This window comes from Urocitellus parryii, chromosome 4 (genome assembly GCF_045843805.1).
Source record: "Urocitellus parryii isolate mUroPar1 chromosome 4, mUroPar1.hap1, whole genome shotgun sequence".
NCBI classification, from domain to species: Eukaryota; Metazoa; Chordata; class Mammalia; order Rodentia; family Sciuridae; genus Urocitellus; species Urocitellus parryii.
In genome coordinates this window covers 121,260,634-121,275,416 of record NC_135534.1, presented here as the reverse complement: position 1 = coordinate 121,275,416, position 14,783 = coordinate 121,260,634, and the positions used below count along the sequence as shown (strand labels likewise).

The following is a 14,783-nucleotide window of genomic DNA, read 5'->3' as shown; positions in this document are numbered from 1 at the left end:
TGCACAAGTGCAGGGAAGACTAGCACAAAATTATGTAACTCCACCTTGGTCCACCTCTACTCCAGTCCCTAGCATAGCCTGTATATGTATGTGTATGTATGTGTGTGTGTGTGTATATATATATATATATATATATATATATATATATATATATATATATTAAATATCACACCAATGGGTTTCTGTTTCTCCCTCTGGAGATAGCCCACATTCTTCCTTAAATACTATTCCTTGCTTTTCCCCAAAGGCAACTCTCTTGAGATTCCCCCATTTCCCCTGGAATGTATCTACTCTCCTAAATAATCTTCTTTCTGTGCCTTTGACTGGCACATATTGAAGTTCTTTGTCATCAATTATGCCAAAGAACCCCACTAGACCTGAGTCAAATTCCCCCTCCCCTCTGGAAACTCCTCAGACACTTTCCGACATCTTGAGAGAAACCTTTTCTCCCATGACACTCTTTTCCTTTCAATGGGTCTCACCTGGGATTGGGGAAGTGGTACTGTAGAGACATATAGAGTTGGTCAATAAGTCAATCACTTGCCTTCACTGGCATGGTGCAGTGGCATTTTGCTGTTCCTAGTACTCAGGAATAATGAGTCTTCCTGAGTAGCAATGACAAAACAAATTTAGATGAGAAGGTATGGGGAGATGTTCAGACACAGAAAAGATGGAAAATAGGGATTTCACTGTGGAGGTAATGAAACTTTAGTTTCTGTGTTCTATGAATCGGAATGCATTCTGCTATCATGTATAACTAATTAGAACAAATAAATAGATGTAATGTATTTAATGGTATTTAATGTAGATGGCCCCTTTTAAAAACCTTAATGTTTCACGTTTGTACTTGTAAAATTGGCAAAAAAGGAAATGTAACTTTACCATTTACCTGGAATAAAAGCAGATGAATCATAATCTTCAATATTTTAAGAGTTCCTGAAAAAGAAGCTTAAAAGTTCAGTCTTCTGCCTGTGGTAAATCTGAATTTTAGAAATGTTGACTAACATTTATTGACAATGTTTTGTCTACCATACTCTGTTCTGAACTCTGTACATGAATTATTTCATTTGATTCACCAACTAGCCTAGGAAGTAGAAACTTTTTTATCACCTTCAATTTACCTAGGAGGAAATAAACTAAAGAGAGGGCTATTAAGTCACAGTTAGTGGCAAATGCAGTCTGAATCCAGAATCATTTCCGCACATACCAGCAACACTGGAAGTTGCTGTTTTCAACAGAGCTTACTCAATTCAAGCAATTTAACACAAGTATCTCCTGAGTGCCTTCTCTGTGCAGGTTATCCTTGTGAAAATCAAGATAAAGAGATAATTCACGGCAAAGCACTTTGGAGCAATCTTTGTATTTTAAATGTAAAAGAATAACCAGTAAATGCATATTTCTAATTTATCAAATCCAAAAGGATGAAAAGAAAAATTTTACAGGAGAGCTAAATATTTTTCTCTTAGGTAAAAAAAAATGTACATATATGTATGTGTGTGTGTGTGTGTGTATGTGTGTGTATAAATTGAGGCATTTACATTTCCCCCACAAGTGTAATACTATAATGGGAGATAAATCATTATACTATGATAATTGTAATGGATGAAAAGTCAAGGCATCCTTGGAAACCCAATTCAGCCCTAGGCCATCATCATAAGATATAAGATATTTCCTGTCCAGAACATTCTATGCATGTCTTTGTGAAAGGTTAATAAAATAGGTACTTGTCACTCTGTTTTTCTATATGCTTAACAGAACACTGTTGAAATCTTGTTCCCAGGATGTGTTGTCCCCAACTGTGAACTGTTTGCTAATCTTGTTCCCAGGATGTGTTGTCCCCAACTGTGAACTGTTTGCTAATCTTGTTTCCAGAATGTGCTGTCCCAAACTGCCAAACTTCAGGATACACTCCCTCACTCAGTTGCAGGCAAACTGCTCATTCGCCCTGACCTGTCAATGAACTACCCTTCCTGCCTCTCCAAGAAAAATATATAAGCTCTGCTCAAGCTGTTCTCAGGGCTCCATCTCTCTTTGCTATAGAGAGCTCTGGGCCCTAGCATGCTGGTCTCCAAATAAACCCTCCCTTCTGCTGTTGCATAAGACAGTCTCTTGTGGTCTCTTTCTCCGACCTTTCGCCAGACCCTTACATTTGTTCTTGCCACTACATACTGAAACTGTTTCTTACTTACCAGCCTTCCCAGTCCATAGGTCTGTCCAAACTAAGTTGTACTGATCATCTGCATACATCCTTCATCTAATATACCACCCAATATATAGGTTTTCCTGAAATCTCTGAATAACACCTGAGGGTGACAGAAATATACTTTTACCTCAAGTGCTGGGGATAGAATCTCATTCTTACATGCTAGACAAGTGTTCTATCACTGAGCTACATCCCCAGCCCAAAGATATGTATTTTTAATAATTGTAACTTTGACAAAATCTTAAGGTGAATAGATTTTAACAGCAGTTTTTGCTTTGAGTCAGAATAGAAGTCTTTCAGAATTAGAATGCCAGAAGCCTGATTATTATGGATGTTTTTAAGTTCCACAATGGACATTCTATATACTGCTCTATATTTGCTCCCATATATTCTTCCCTTTTATCTTTCAAGTCATATCCAAGCAAAGGCTCAAACTCTTATTATATCTTGATTATTTCAAGAACTAATGGACTAGGTATGTCTCACACTCTGTCTTTCTCCACTCATATACATCTGGTATATGCATTCCAGAATAGTATTATGAATGAATTAAACTAATCTTATTCAGTAATAACTTTCCATTGTTCTCCCTTGTCTACCATATAAAAACTCCACTCTTGGATTTCACTATTTGTCATCCAGATTCTGTATATGTATATGTATGTATATTGTGTGTGTGCATGTGTGCATATAATATACATATATGTGTGTATATATATATATATATATATAATTTTTATTTTTTTAAATTTTTTTTTTCCTGTCCTATGCTAAGCCCAAATCACAGTAAGCAAAAGTGTCAACAGCTCCCACACAAACCCTGTACTTTTCTTGTTCTTGGCTCTTTCCTCTGCGAAACTGATTTTTTTCTTTTTTGGGGTTGGGTGGGGTGGGGGAGGGGTACTGAACCCAGGAGTGCTATACCACTGAACTACATTCCCAGATTTATTTTGAGTCAGGTTCATATTAAGTTGCTTAGGGCCTTTTTAAGTTGCTGTAGCCAGCCTTGAACTTGTGATCCTCCTGCTTCAGCCTCTCAAGTTGTTGGAATTACAGGCATGTAGTACCACACCCGGCTCTACCACCACACTAATTTTCTTGATGCATTCAAGGGAGAATATATTTGTTGTAGCAACAGATGCATATTTTGTTTTCTATTACCTTGCATATTTTTTTTCTTACAGAGATGAGGATTTGGAATAATATAATGATCAATATAATAACAGGGTTTCCTAAAAAGTCCTTATCTTTAAATCTACTTTCAAACTTCATAAGCAATAATTAGTTTGCAATTATTAATAATTTAAAAGATAGTAATTGGCCTAGGATTTTTGGATATTATTCCAAAATGCAGTTAAATATTTAATCAAATACAATAAAAATCTTAAAAATAGTTGTAAAGAAAAATAAATAAAACTAGGAAAAAACCCAACATTAGTACAATTGGAGACAGTACAGAAAGGAATGAATTTATTGATCAATGTAAGAATTAAAAATATTTAAAAAGAGAAGCAGTTCCAAAAAAAGGAAATGAAAACTCAGAAAAAATATACTCAAAGTTCTTCTCAGGAAATGTTACAGAAATTCTGAATACTATTTTTAGATGATACATAAAAGAAAAAGAAAAACCAAATATTCAAAATTCCAAACAATCTCAGCCCTTGATATTCAGGGCATCCAGAAGAAGAGACACACCCTAAATCATAGCTTAGGAATAGCTTCTCAAATATTCACTTTACCATGATTACATTCAGATGAGTGCTATCCAAGAGCTATGGTACACAAAAGTAAAGACAGGAGGGAATTTTCTCTCTCTTCCCTTCCCCACACCTTTGCCCTATAGCCTGGAAAAGCCTCAGTGGATCTACCCAGGCCCTTAGTAAAAGGATCCAGTGAACCAGCAAACTGCAGACAAATCAAGACAATGCAGATCTAGAACAAGACTTTGGTTCAGAATATTCACTGGTTATCTTTCTGGCATTAGGAAAATAAGGTTGCAGGTCTTCTTGTGACATTTCTCATCAGACCAGCTCTTCCAGTTCTACTGAGGACCCTGCTCTAGTCTGAGAGCCAACACTGCTATCAACACATATGCAAGAGCTCAACATTTCAATCTAATCCACAATTCATCTAGAGCCAAAGAGCTCACAATGGAAACACTCTACACTGATTGCAGTTGCACACTAACCCCCATGCCAGAATATCAAGTGTGGGTGCTATTCCTTAAGGAGGCTTCGAGAGATCAGCATCCTCATCACTTCATTGCTACCTGCAAAACAAGAGAATAAAGAAAGGATTTAGTAGCAGCAGGTAGTGGTAGACTTAAATTAGAATCATTTCTGTCCCTAGGAGGGATGAGGTTATCATTAATTTCTCTCTAAAATTCAAAGAAATGACAAAAAATGAGAAATAATATTTACTTTTCAAAATACCTCTTCTGATGATAAAAATGCTTTTATCAAATTTCAAAAGGTAGAATAAAAATAGTATTCTAATTTTTAAAAAGTATCTATGAAAGCATATGAAAAGTTCATAAAAAGATATACCAAAACACTAACTCTAGATGTAGAAATACAAGTGATCTTTTCCGTTTTCTTTTCACATATCTTATAAATTTTCAACAATAAACACACACTTCTTTAGTAATCAGAAAAAGGAGCTTTAAAAGGAAAGATTTTCCCTGAAAGGAAGGGATCAATTTTTTGCTTCACTTTTAGCAGTGGCCTTTAATGCAAAGAGAAATAAAAATTCTCTTGAGTAATGAATATACACAATCTCAAAGTCAAATCTAAAATTTTTGATTTAGTCAATAATTCATGACAAAAGTGATAAAGTAAACTGTGCTCTAATTTCTCTATAAGTAGATGATGGTATGACCTGATATAAATGTTACTTGATTTTTCCCACTTAAAATAGCAGGATTAAAAGACAGAATGAAAGTAAATTTTGCACACTCATAAAACTCTAGTGAATGTAATTTTAGAACTAGGGACTGTGTTCAGTAAGCATATGCTAGAGATAGGTGGGTAGTAAAAAGTGGCAGGCTAACCTTTAGAATCCTATAGTTTAGACATAACATCAGAGCAGTGGGGTTCAGTGTAGTTTCCTCAATAGGAACAGCAGCCACATTTGAAAACTTGTTAGAAATGCCAATTTTAGGCCCAAGCTAAACCCACTAGAGCAGACACTCTGGGGTTAGAGCCCAGCAACCTGTTTTTAAAAAGTCCTCCAGAGGATCTGATGCCTGCTCAGGTTTGTGAAAGATGCTCTGAAAGAATCAAGGGTGCTAGTGCTCATAGGCTTCTCCTAGGTCATAATTAAAGCAACCCCCACACTGTTTTGCTGAAAGTCACTTATAGAGCCTCATCTACTTTTCCTACAGTATGACAGCCCCAGTTACCTAGCTGCAATAAGAGCCCTGTCGCTTTAGGACTTATATAGCAGTTGTAGAGTGGAGAAAACCATGCTCTAAGCCTGACTCCACCAGCTTACATGTTCTCCAGAGAGAAAGTCTGTGGCTACCAAGAAGATACCATATACCAACAATTTATTTTAATGAAAAATTCACTGCCAAATTTGATACAGACATCTTTCAGACCATGTGATAGTCAATTTGTAGAGTTGCTGGTGATCACACCGGTTCACACATATGCCTTGTAAATTATTGTACAGAGTTCTGGGATCCCTGAGGACCAGGTCCTTTATAACAGTAAAGAGGAGCCATTGATACAGTTTTCAATGGGATTTCTCATATGCTATCTCAGTTTGAACCTTCTCTCAAATCTACAAAGAAAAAAAGGGAAGCAGAGTGATCTGATGTCTTACCCATGGAGACAAAACATCTGCTATCTCCCAGGCTAGTGCCCTTTCTAATGCACAAACAAGTTACTTCCAAAGCAGGATTGAGGAAAGGAAGGAAGAAGAAATCCAAAAGACAAGGCCTGATGGGAACCTGAGAACTAGTCAGTATAAAGTCTAGAAAGCACTGATCCTATAACTTTTCTGAAAGGAAGAGAATAACCTTCTGCAATTTTTACCTTCTAGGATTTGGTGAACCCTGGAGTCCCGCATAAACTGCTGAACAGCATAATCCTTCAAGTAGCCGTAGCCTCCATGCATCTGTAAGGCTTGGTTGCAGATCTGCAGGGACCAGAACCAGCTGTCTTTGATTCCAGGAAGACTGAGGAATAGTTGGCTTCCCTACCCACCCTAGTCCCCAATATGGCAGCCTACAGTAAACTCATAAGAGGAAGAACAACCCACAGCTAGCCACCCACACCCAAAAAGGGGCTCTGTAGAGACAGAGACAACAAGGAAATCCACATATTGAATTTGTCAGTTCTCAACAATCAAAACTCACAAAACTTTTTCATTTATTTATCACGTGTGGGGGAGAAACTGCCCACAACCATTTGGACCAGATTATAGGAATTTCAGGTATCACCTAGTGGCAATGCAGCTCACTGTAGAAATTTCTTTGCCCTTGACCTTGTAAACATGGTAATTAGTGCTAAAATCTGAGACAGCAGGGCTGGGTTGCTCTGAATCTTCCAAAGGTTCAGTGCATCTGCAACAGTGTTCTTTGACAGTGACATAATTAAGTGAAGACTAAAAAGCCAGTTACAAAAGCTCCCATGCAGGCCTTTCACAAGCTAATTTATATACTTAAGTCCAGACGTGATTCTTGCAGCATCCCAAGAGAGCTAGGTTTCAGAGCTGACTTATGATTTCAACATTCCTGTGCCTAGTAAATACTCCCTGTTCCATCCCAAGAGGGCCAGATGGCCTATCACTTACGGCAAAGCATTCGTCTGTTGCAAAGAACTTAGCCATGGAGCAGAGAGCCACTGCATCTTCCCGCTCCTCCTCCAGAGCAACTGCGGCAGTACGGACAAGCAGCCGTGAGGCAACCAGCCTTGTTGCCATATTTGCTAACTGGAATTGCAGGAACTATAGCAACAGACAAGATAGAGGGGCTTAGATGGGCACCTGATCTGTGACCCTTGATAAGAAATCTCTAATTAGGTGACTTTTCTAAATAATTCGATGTTTCAAAGTCTCCTACCTCCTCTATGAAAACTTACTGTTTTACAAGGTCTATGTCTACTTTTGCTTGCCCTGCATTTTGGTACTACTATCTCCTAAACAGGATCCTTGGTAACAAAAATGCCAAGTTCTGGTTAAGATAGTTTCTGGCTCCATGAGGTAATCATGGCCTCCCTCTCCTACAGAATGTGGGCCCTAGAATGGTTCAAAAGAGTGGAAGGAAATGCAAAGTCACCTGGGACCTTACCTGGTTACTGGCCAGAGGTGCTCCAAACTGCTTCCGGACTTTCAGGTGATCTCGAGTGAGGATGACAGAAGCATGAGCAGCTCCCAGAGAGCAGGAAGCTGGAGGAAGTAGTGAGAAAGTTCCAACTGAGCCTAAGTACAATGCTGCTGGCCCAGGTCTTCTCCCTGCTCCACATTTTCTTCTCCTTGCCTTCAGAAATACCAAGGTACCACAAGAAATCAAACACGCTCAGAAGTAAGTAGGCAAGGAAAACTTTACTTCTGCCAGAAGGGCATGTTATCCAGCCTGGTTAGCAAGCATACCTGGGCTGGCAATCCACTTGCTTTTATCCCTAATGCAGTGCTCCCTCTTGCCCTCATAAGAAGAGCTTAGGGTCACAATCTATTAGATTGGCTAATTTTAAAATTGGGGTAGACAAAGGGAAGGGCTAGAATTAAAATGGCTTTGATTGGATCATTCATCCCCAATAAGGCTAAATACTATATTCTGAAAATGGACCATCAAACTTTCTATTTCTCACTCTCACCAATGTTGATCCGTCCTCCGTTCAGTCCTTTCATGGCCATAAGGAAGCCCTGCCCCTCACTCCCAATTCTGTTGGCCACAGGGACAGCACAGTCTTCGAAAATCACGGCACGAGTTGGCTGGGAGTTCCATCCCACCTGGCAAAAATCAAGGACTAGGTGGCTGCCCAACAATCCACCACACAGGGTGGGCCTCCCTGTAGACAGAAGCCTGTGAAACATGGGGTCCAGCACCCTGAGACTTAGACCATGAGAATGTAAAATGAGGAAAAAGAAAAAGTTCAGATTTAAAGGCCTGTCAACACTCAAAAAGATGCTTATTTCAGCAAAACATTTTTTTAACATATTTAAAGAATCAACTTTTTAATGTCTACCCTACTACACTACCATATCCACAAACACTCTCATCATAACTTCTCATAGGATCAGGACAGGATTTGTCCTCAGTTTTGGTGTCTCCGTGAATATGCTCTTTTATAAAAACAGACTACATTTATTTGGACAAGTTTATTTAACTTTCAAAGACCTTAATAACAGTCATATTTCTTTTAGAAGTTTAGTGTTCCTGAAAGATGCTAAAATTAGAGGGAAGAATACCATGCACTGTATTGGCAACCCCTGGTCTAGCATTTAGCTGCAGAGAAATCATGTGATGTCCTGGCATCAGCTCGTGAGAGCCTGGACTTTTTTCTTAACCTAGCATTCTGTGATATCACAATGGTGGCTTAACACCAGTCACGATGAAGTATTTATATCACAGGAATCAGCAAAAACTACAAATATGAATTGCTTTTTGTTTTTCCCGGAGAGTTGGTTTACTAGGGTAACACTGGATATGTGAGTCATAAGCCCAGAGCAAATTTTGAATACTTGTCCATGTCATGCAACTACTTAGTTTCATTTTTCATCTTTTGGACAAATTACTTGATTTTTCCCATGGAAAATATAGAAGTTGGGCTAGAAAGTCAAAAGAACCTCTTTCTTCAACCAAATCTCATTCAGATATTTCACATATAAATATGACCCTTGGGCTGTGGTTGTGGCTCAGAGGTAGAGCACTTGCCTAGCATGCGTGAGGCACTGGGTTCAATCCTCAGCACCACATAAAAATAAAATGAAGATATTGTGACTACCTAAAACTAAAGTAAATAAATAAATATTAAAAATAAATAAATAAATAAATAAATAAGGCCCTCACTACTCAATCTCCTTCATCTCCTCAACTAGGTACTCGAAGACTTCAACTTTGAGGCTTAATGGGGCAGATTATGAAAACCATATGCCATATAAAATACCCAGGTTCCTTTCTGTCTCTGAAAACACCATTGGTTTTATCTCATTTCCTCATTTAAACACATTCAGCTCTCTTTAGTTGATAAGATAAACATTTTACATTAGATTGTTGTCATTTCCTAAGCCTTATGAAGGTCTTCTAATATTTGGGGCTATCCTGTTCTTATCTCTACTTCAGCAGCTGACCTGTATCTGTGCTTTTGGGTTTTCATAATTCATCTCTTTCTACTGGGACTTCTCTTTATTCCCAACCACCATCAAAGCTTAGCTTAAAGGAAGGTTTCTGAGGCTTCCTAGTCACCCAAATCATCACTAAGCTTGCTTTCTTTAAGCTCCTTTGAAACCTTCTAATACTGACTGAAATGTACTTTATCTCCTTGAACAGAATAGAAATACCTAAAGGAAATAACCTAACAAAAAGGTTAATGGTAACCACCTATATAATCCTAGCTGCTTGGGCTGAGGCAAAAGGATTACAAATTCAAGGTCAGTCTTGGCAACTGACCATGTCTCAAAATAAAAAAATAAAAAGGGCTGAGGATGTAGCTCAGTGATAAAACACCTCTGGGTTCAATTCCCAGTAACAGGGGAAAAAAAAAAAAAGAATGTAACAGAAAATTCTGACCTAAGAATATCTAATTACTAAAGAACCCATAAAATAGCTGCTACCTCTTAACTCCTTACAGTGAAAAGATCTACCTTCTTCTCCGATGCATACAGCAATCCTCTTCTAATCCTATCAGTCCCAGAAAAGTAGCAGCTAGTGAGGACAGGTCATTCCACTCTACATTTTGGAGAACCCTGAATACTTGGACCATTAGTTACTACCACAGACCAATCCTGCTCAGACTTGACTCCTCTTGTGTATATTATCTTATTACCCTCTTACAAAAATTCTCTCATCCACTCCTCCACGATAAAACTACATAAGACCTTAAAATAATTAAGTCTAAGATAAAGCTAATCTTTATTGCTCTTTCATCAAATTAATGCAAAACTGGAAGTTCAAAACTATCAGCAATACAGTGTGTTAAATATGCTAAGTGAAATCATGTTTTTGTAGGAAAGATTAACAAGAAGCAAAGAAAGAAAAAGGCCTATGGCTTAGGCCACCAAAACAGCCTAAAGAACGATGGGGAGCTGAATACCTTCTTATCCTGGCCCACCATACTTTGATTACATCTCCAACTTCATCTGCATCATCCTTTTCATACTCACTACACTCCGGCCATACCAATTTTTTCTTTTTTGTTCCTTCAAGTAGGCTAATCTTATTCCTAACTCAAGCCCTTTGTATCTGCTATTGCTGTTGCCCAGAATTCTTCTCAGAGATGGTCCTTCTAACACTTGAGATCTCATCTTTAATGTTATGGCCTCAAAGAGTCTGTCCCTGTGTAATAAAGCTCTTCCTCGGTTAGGGTGGGGTCACTCTGTTGTATTTCCTTCAAAATGTTTAGCACTAAATTAGGAAAGTACCTCATTTGTGTGACTGGTGCTTACTTAAATGTAAATTTCACAGGGCAAAACATGTCTGTCTTGCTTACTGAGGTACTCCTCCTATAAGTTAGAAGAAGACACACAATGGGTACACACGAGTTGTCTAATGAAAGAAGTCCTTTTTAATTTCCTACTTATACTTAAAAATATATAACACAAAACTAATAAAAAAAACGATAAAAAATATGTATGCTTAAAGGTGACCAGCACAAAAATGAAGGGGTAATAAGATACACTCTTTGCTTATTGAACTTCTCTGTAAATTTTTTCAAAGTACTAAACTCGTTAGTTTGGTGTTCTGCCAACATACAGCACAAATATTGCATGGATACTACCAATCATCACTATCTTTATAAGCACAAATATCTAAATCAGTATAACTTGATTATGTAGAACTATATCAGACTATAAAAAACAGACATTTCTAGGACTGAGAAATTCTATAGCTACACATCTTATATAACATATATAAACTCTTTACATTATATAGAGTTTATATAGAAATAGATTTTATAATAGGTATCTAGCCAATGCCTGTTATGCTACAAAAGGTGGGAGGTTAATGCTCATAACTTTTGACAGTTACAAAGGGTCAAGAAAGGATCCTGCAGGAAAATATGGAAACCCTAGAAGAAGTGAGAGAGAAGTATATTCAGGGACCATTTCATAACTAACATCTCCCCAAAAGTCCTAACAAAAATAGTACCAACTAGAGTTAGAGAAGCTGTTTTTGACAACCTAGGCTAAAAAATTTGAATCGATCTCACCTTTAGAGTTATCACAAGACCTCTGTTCATGGCCTGGCTATGAAGTTTCTTAATCCTAGGAGTACCTTATTTTTCAAAGTACCTATGGAAACACTGTCCTTAGAATACCCAAAATCTCTTCAATGAGTTTCACTTTATTTAAATAAGAAAAGTGGCCCATATGCTTTTCATTTCTAAGATTTTTATTCAACATTAGATCCTCAACAAACAGCAGCAAAAGATAAGAGCTGGATAAGAAATATAAGCCAAAAGCACAGGCAGGAGAGGTGATGGGATGCTAATAGGCTAGCCTGTAACTAATTGACAAATGTCACTTTCCCCAGAAACTTAAATGTTTTTTTTTAAAAAATGCCCTATTCTATTTTATATGCCCCTGTCAAAATCCTAATAGAAGCAACTGCTTCAAAGGCAAGTTACCAAGTAGGTGAATCTATTTCATAAAATAAGGCAGAGGTTCATCTGGCAGGTGATGGAGCCTCATAATTTGAATTGCTTCCTGTCCAATAATCACTCACCTTTTTCTCCTTCTTGCCAAAGCTGAGGCCAGGGGTCCCTTTCTCAACAACTATGCATGAGATGCCCTTTGGGCCTGATCCTCCAGTTCGGCACATGACTACGTAGATGTCAGATTCACCACCTCCACTGATGAAGGCCTGTGGGATTGGAGAAGGGGGAGAATTGGGATAAGGGGATACAAGAGTTCTGAATCTAACATCCGGAAAACAATGTGAGTCCTCCCAAAAATAGAACACACAGGTATGGCACAGAGACTGAGGAGGGATTTAGTTGAAAAGAATATGAAAAGGAGAAAGAAAAAGGAATGAAATCATCTGGAATTTGATAGGAAGCAGCAAACAGTGAAGGAGAAGAAAGAGAAATGGGTCAAAGTTTATCTATCCAACATGTAAAAATGCATGGGAATATTAACTCATAGACTCAGGAACCAGAGGATATCAGGAGCAAGTTGCTCTAGGAGGACAGCATGCTGGTACCTTGGAGCCATTGAGGATATAATGATCTCCTTGTCGTTTAGCTGAAGTCAAGAGGGATGCAGCATCACTTCCACTTCCTGAGGCAAGATCAAAAGGGGATGATAAAGTATGTAAATTCAAGGGGCCCAGCATGGTTCCATATCCTGGTAAACCATCCTGAGAGAGAAACAGCTCAGCATGCACTACTTTAAAGTTCAGATGGCCAAAGGAATTCTCTGTTCTTGGTGAAAACTGCTTCCACCAAGCAGACTACTTCACCTCTCCCAACACTCTAGCTTGCAGTTAACCTTTTGCAAGAAGGTTCTGGTCTGCAGCAGAAGGGAATCTGACCTAAAGGCCACTAGGTCCTGTGACTTCAGGTTACAGGCTCTTATTATTCCATGGCCAAACTGCTTTGTAAACAGTGGTTAAGTATGTCAATGGGAAAGGAATGTTCAGTGACTACATGAGTCATATCACTCCCAATTAGTTCTCGCTTGTGGAATGGCAAACTCACCTGGTTCAGTGAGGCAGTATGAAGCAAATTTCTCCATGGTACAGAGCGGTGGGCAAAATCTGTGCCTCTGTTCATCACTTCCAAAGCTATCAATCATCCAGGCACACATGCTGAGTGATATATAAGGAAAGACATTGATGGAAATAAAGACAGAAAAGAAAAGGAAATAGAGTAGGGAGAACAAAGAGCAACGAAACAGAGTTAAGCAGAAGAAAGATGGGAAAAGAAAAGTCATAACCGAGAAGAATCAAATTTAAAATGAAAGGACTAAATTTAAACATATTCTTGGAATATGTACTACTCAAAGATAACCAGGGACAAGATATTTCTCACCTGGATGTGGACACTACATCTAATTAAGTTAACTAAGCCTCTAAAAATCAATCCCATGTACTTCCTATAAAATAATACAGATGAAACTTCAAATTCCTGGAAATTTCATCTGTAGATTGAAGAAAAGGGTGATAGGACTTGCCCACTCTACTGGAGAAGTCTGCTGGTACCAACCTAAACTAGGACTGGAGGGGGCTGGAAGACCTGATACTCTGAGCAATGAAAAAGATAACAGAATCAAGTCCAACAGGAAGTAACAGACCTAGTGTGAACTAACAGTCTAGTTCCTTAAGAGCAATCCACCTACATGATCAATCTTTTCCTTATAAATTTGAAATTCCCCAGTCAATTCACATGAATACCTCACTTTGCTTTCCCAGATTGGGCACTCACTTGTGGATGCTTATGTAGGCTGTGGTGCTGGTGCAGCCTGTAGCCAAGGCTTCAAAGATGACAGAGGTATCAAGCCTTGACAGTCCAGACCCACCGACGTCTGTACGGACATAGACCCCCCCAAAGCCTAGCTGGGCTGCCTTCCGCATCACACCCACAGGGAACACCTCCTACATACAGAAAAAGAGAGCAGGGTTATCAGTAACTGATTCAGAGATGGACTCTCCTTTAGAAGGTATTATGATTAGGTGATCAGGATGTTTGAATTTGGAAGAGTATAGGGCTTCTTTTAATATGTGTCTGTCATCCTACAATAGTATAGGTTAATGTGTGTCCTCTAAGAATTGTTTTCTTAAGATTAACAAGTTTTCCTTTTTAATTAACTATAGAACCCCCTTAGTTTTAAGTATTTGTTCAATAAGAAAGGAAAAAAGGTATCTACAAAATGATCAGATACTGTCTGTGAAAGAAATCACCTATTACCAATCCTCTTACTTGCACTAAAAGCTGGTAACAGACACTGAGCATTTAGGATTATAAGGAGCTGAAGTTAAAGGTTGCTAATGTGGCACATGTTGAAACATCTAGTCATAAGGAAAACTCCTACCTTCTGGTCCCACTCTGCCATATTTGGAGCCATCTCCCGGGCAGCAAAGTCAAAGGCCACTTTCTGAAATTCTTTCTGTTCCTCATTTAGTCCCATGGAAGCTGTGGGCAGAATTGCACATATTCAATTCTAGGATAGGAGTCAGAGAATAGAATCAACAATAAGAAGCACTATGAGGCCAAAAACAGTAAACTTTTTTAGCAATTTCCACACATAGTAGAGCCTTCAACAGCAAGATAATCATATCATTCACCACTAATCCGTTTCCCTGTTGACTCAGATCAACCTAAGACAGTATATAGTAGCTTTCCAAACATCTTTTACCTTAGTCACTCAGTTAAATACATTTGCAGACCTAAAAGAGCTGGAAGCCACAGTGAAAGAA

At 38.4% G+C, this 14,783-nt stretch overlaps 2 protein-coding genes across 3 annotated transcripts in view; both read right to left on the bottom strand.

Annotated features, from left to right (window-relative positions):
• Positions 1-906, bottom strand: part of LOC113187043 (beta-galactosidase-1-like protein 2) — a 94,250-nt gene extending 93,344 nt beyond the window's left edge. The window contains exons 1-2 of the mRNA XM_077796987.1: positions 890-906; positions 483-605 (exon numbers count right to left, since the gene is read on the bottom strand). The gene's annotated coding sequence lies outside the window, so the exon portion shown is untranslated. The remainder of the gene's footprint in view (positions 1-482; positions 606-889) is intronic.
• A 2,745-nt stretch (positions 907-3,651) lies between these two features.
• Positions 3,652-14,783, bottom strand: part of Acad8 (acyl-CoA dehydrogenase family member 8) — a 19,762-nt gene continuing 8,630 nt past the window's right edge. The window contains exons 2-11 of one of the 2 annotated variants that reach the window (XM_026394689.1): positions 14,399-14,499; positions 13,792-13,961; positions 13,066-13,175; positions 12,570-12,646; positions 12,093-12,230; positions 8,023-8,158; positions 7,497-7,594; positions 7,001-7,153; positions 6,241-6,343; positions 3,652-4,472 (exon numbers count right to left, since the gene is read on the bottom strand). In XM_026394689.1, the coding sequence (XP_026250474.1) occupies positions 4,420-4,472; positions 6,241-6,343; positions 7,001-7,153; positions 7,497-7,594; positions 8,023-8,158; positions 12,093-12,230; positions 12,570-12,646; positions 13,066-13,175; positions 13,792-13,961; positions 14,399-14,499 (1,139 nt within the window). In that variant the 3' untranslated portion in view covers positions 3,652-4,419. The remainder of the gene's footprint in view (positions 4,473-6,240; positions 6,344-7,000; positions 7,154-7,496; positions 7,595-8,022; positions 8,159-12,092; positions 12,231-12,569; positions 12,647-13,065; positions 13,176-13,791; positions 13,962-14,398; positions 14,500-14,783) is intronic. The other variant, XM_077796980.1, reaches the window with a different exon arrangement.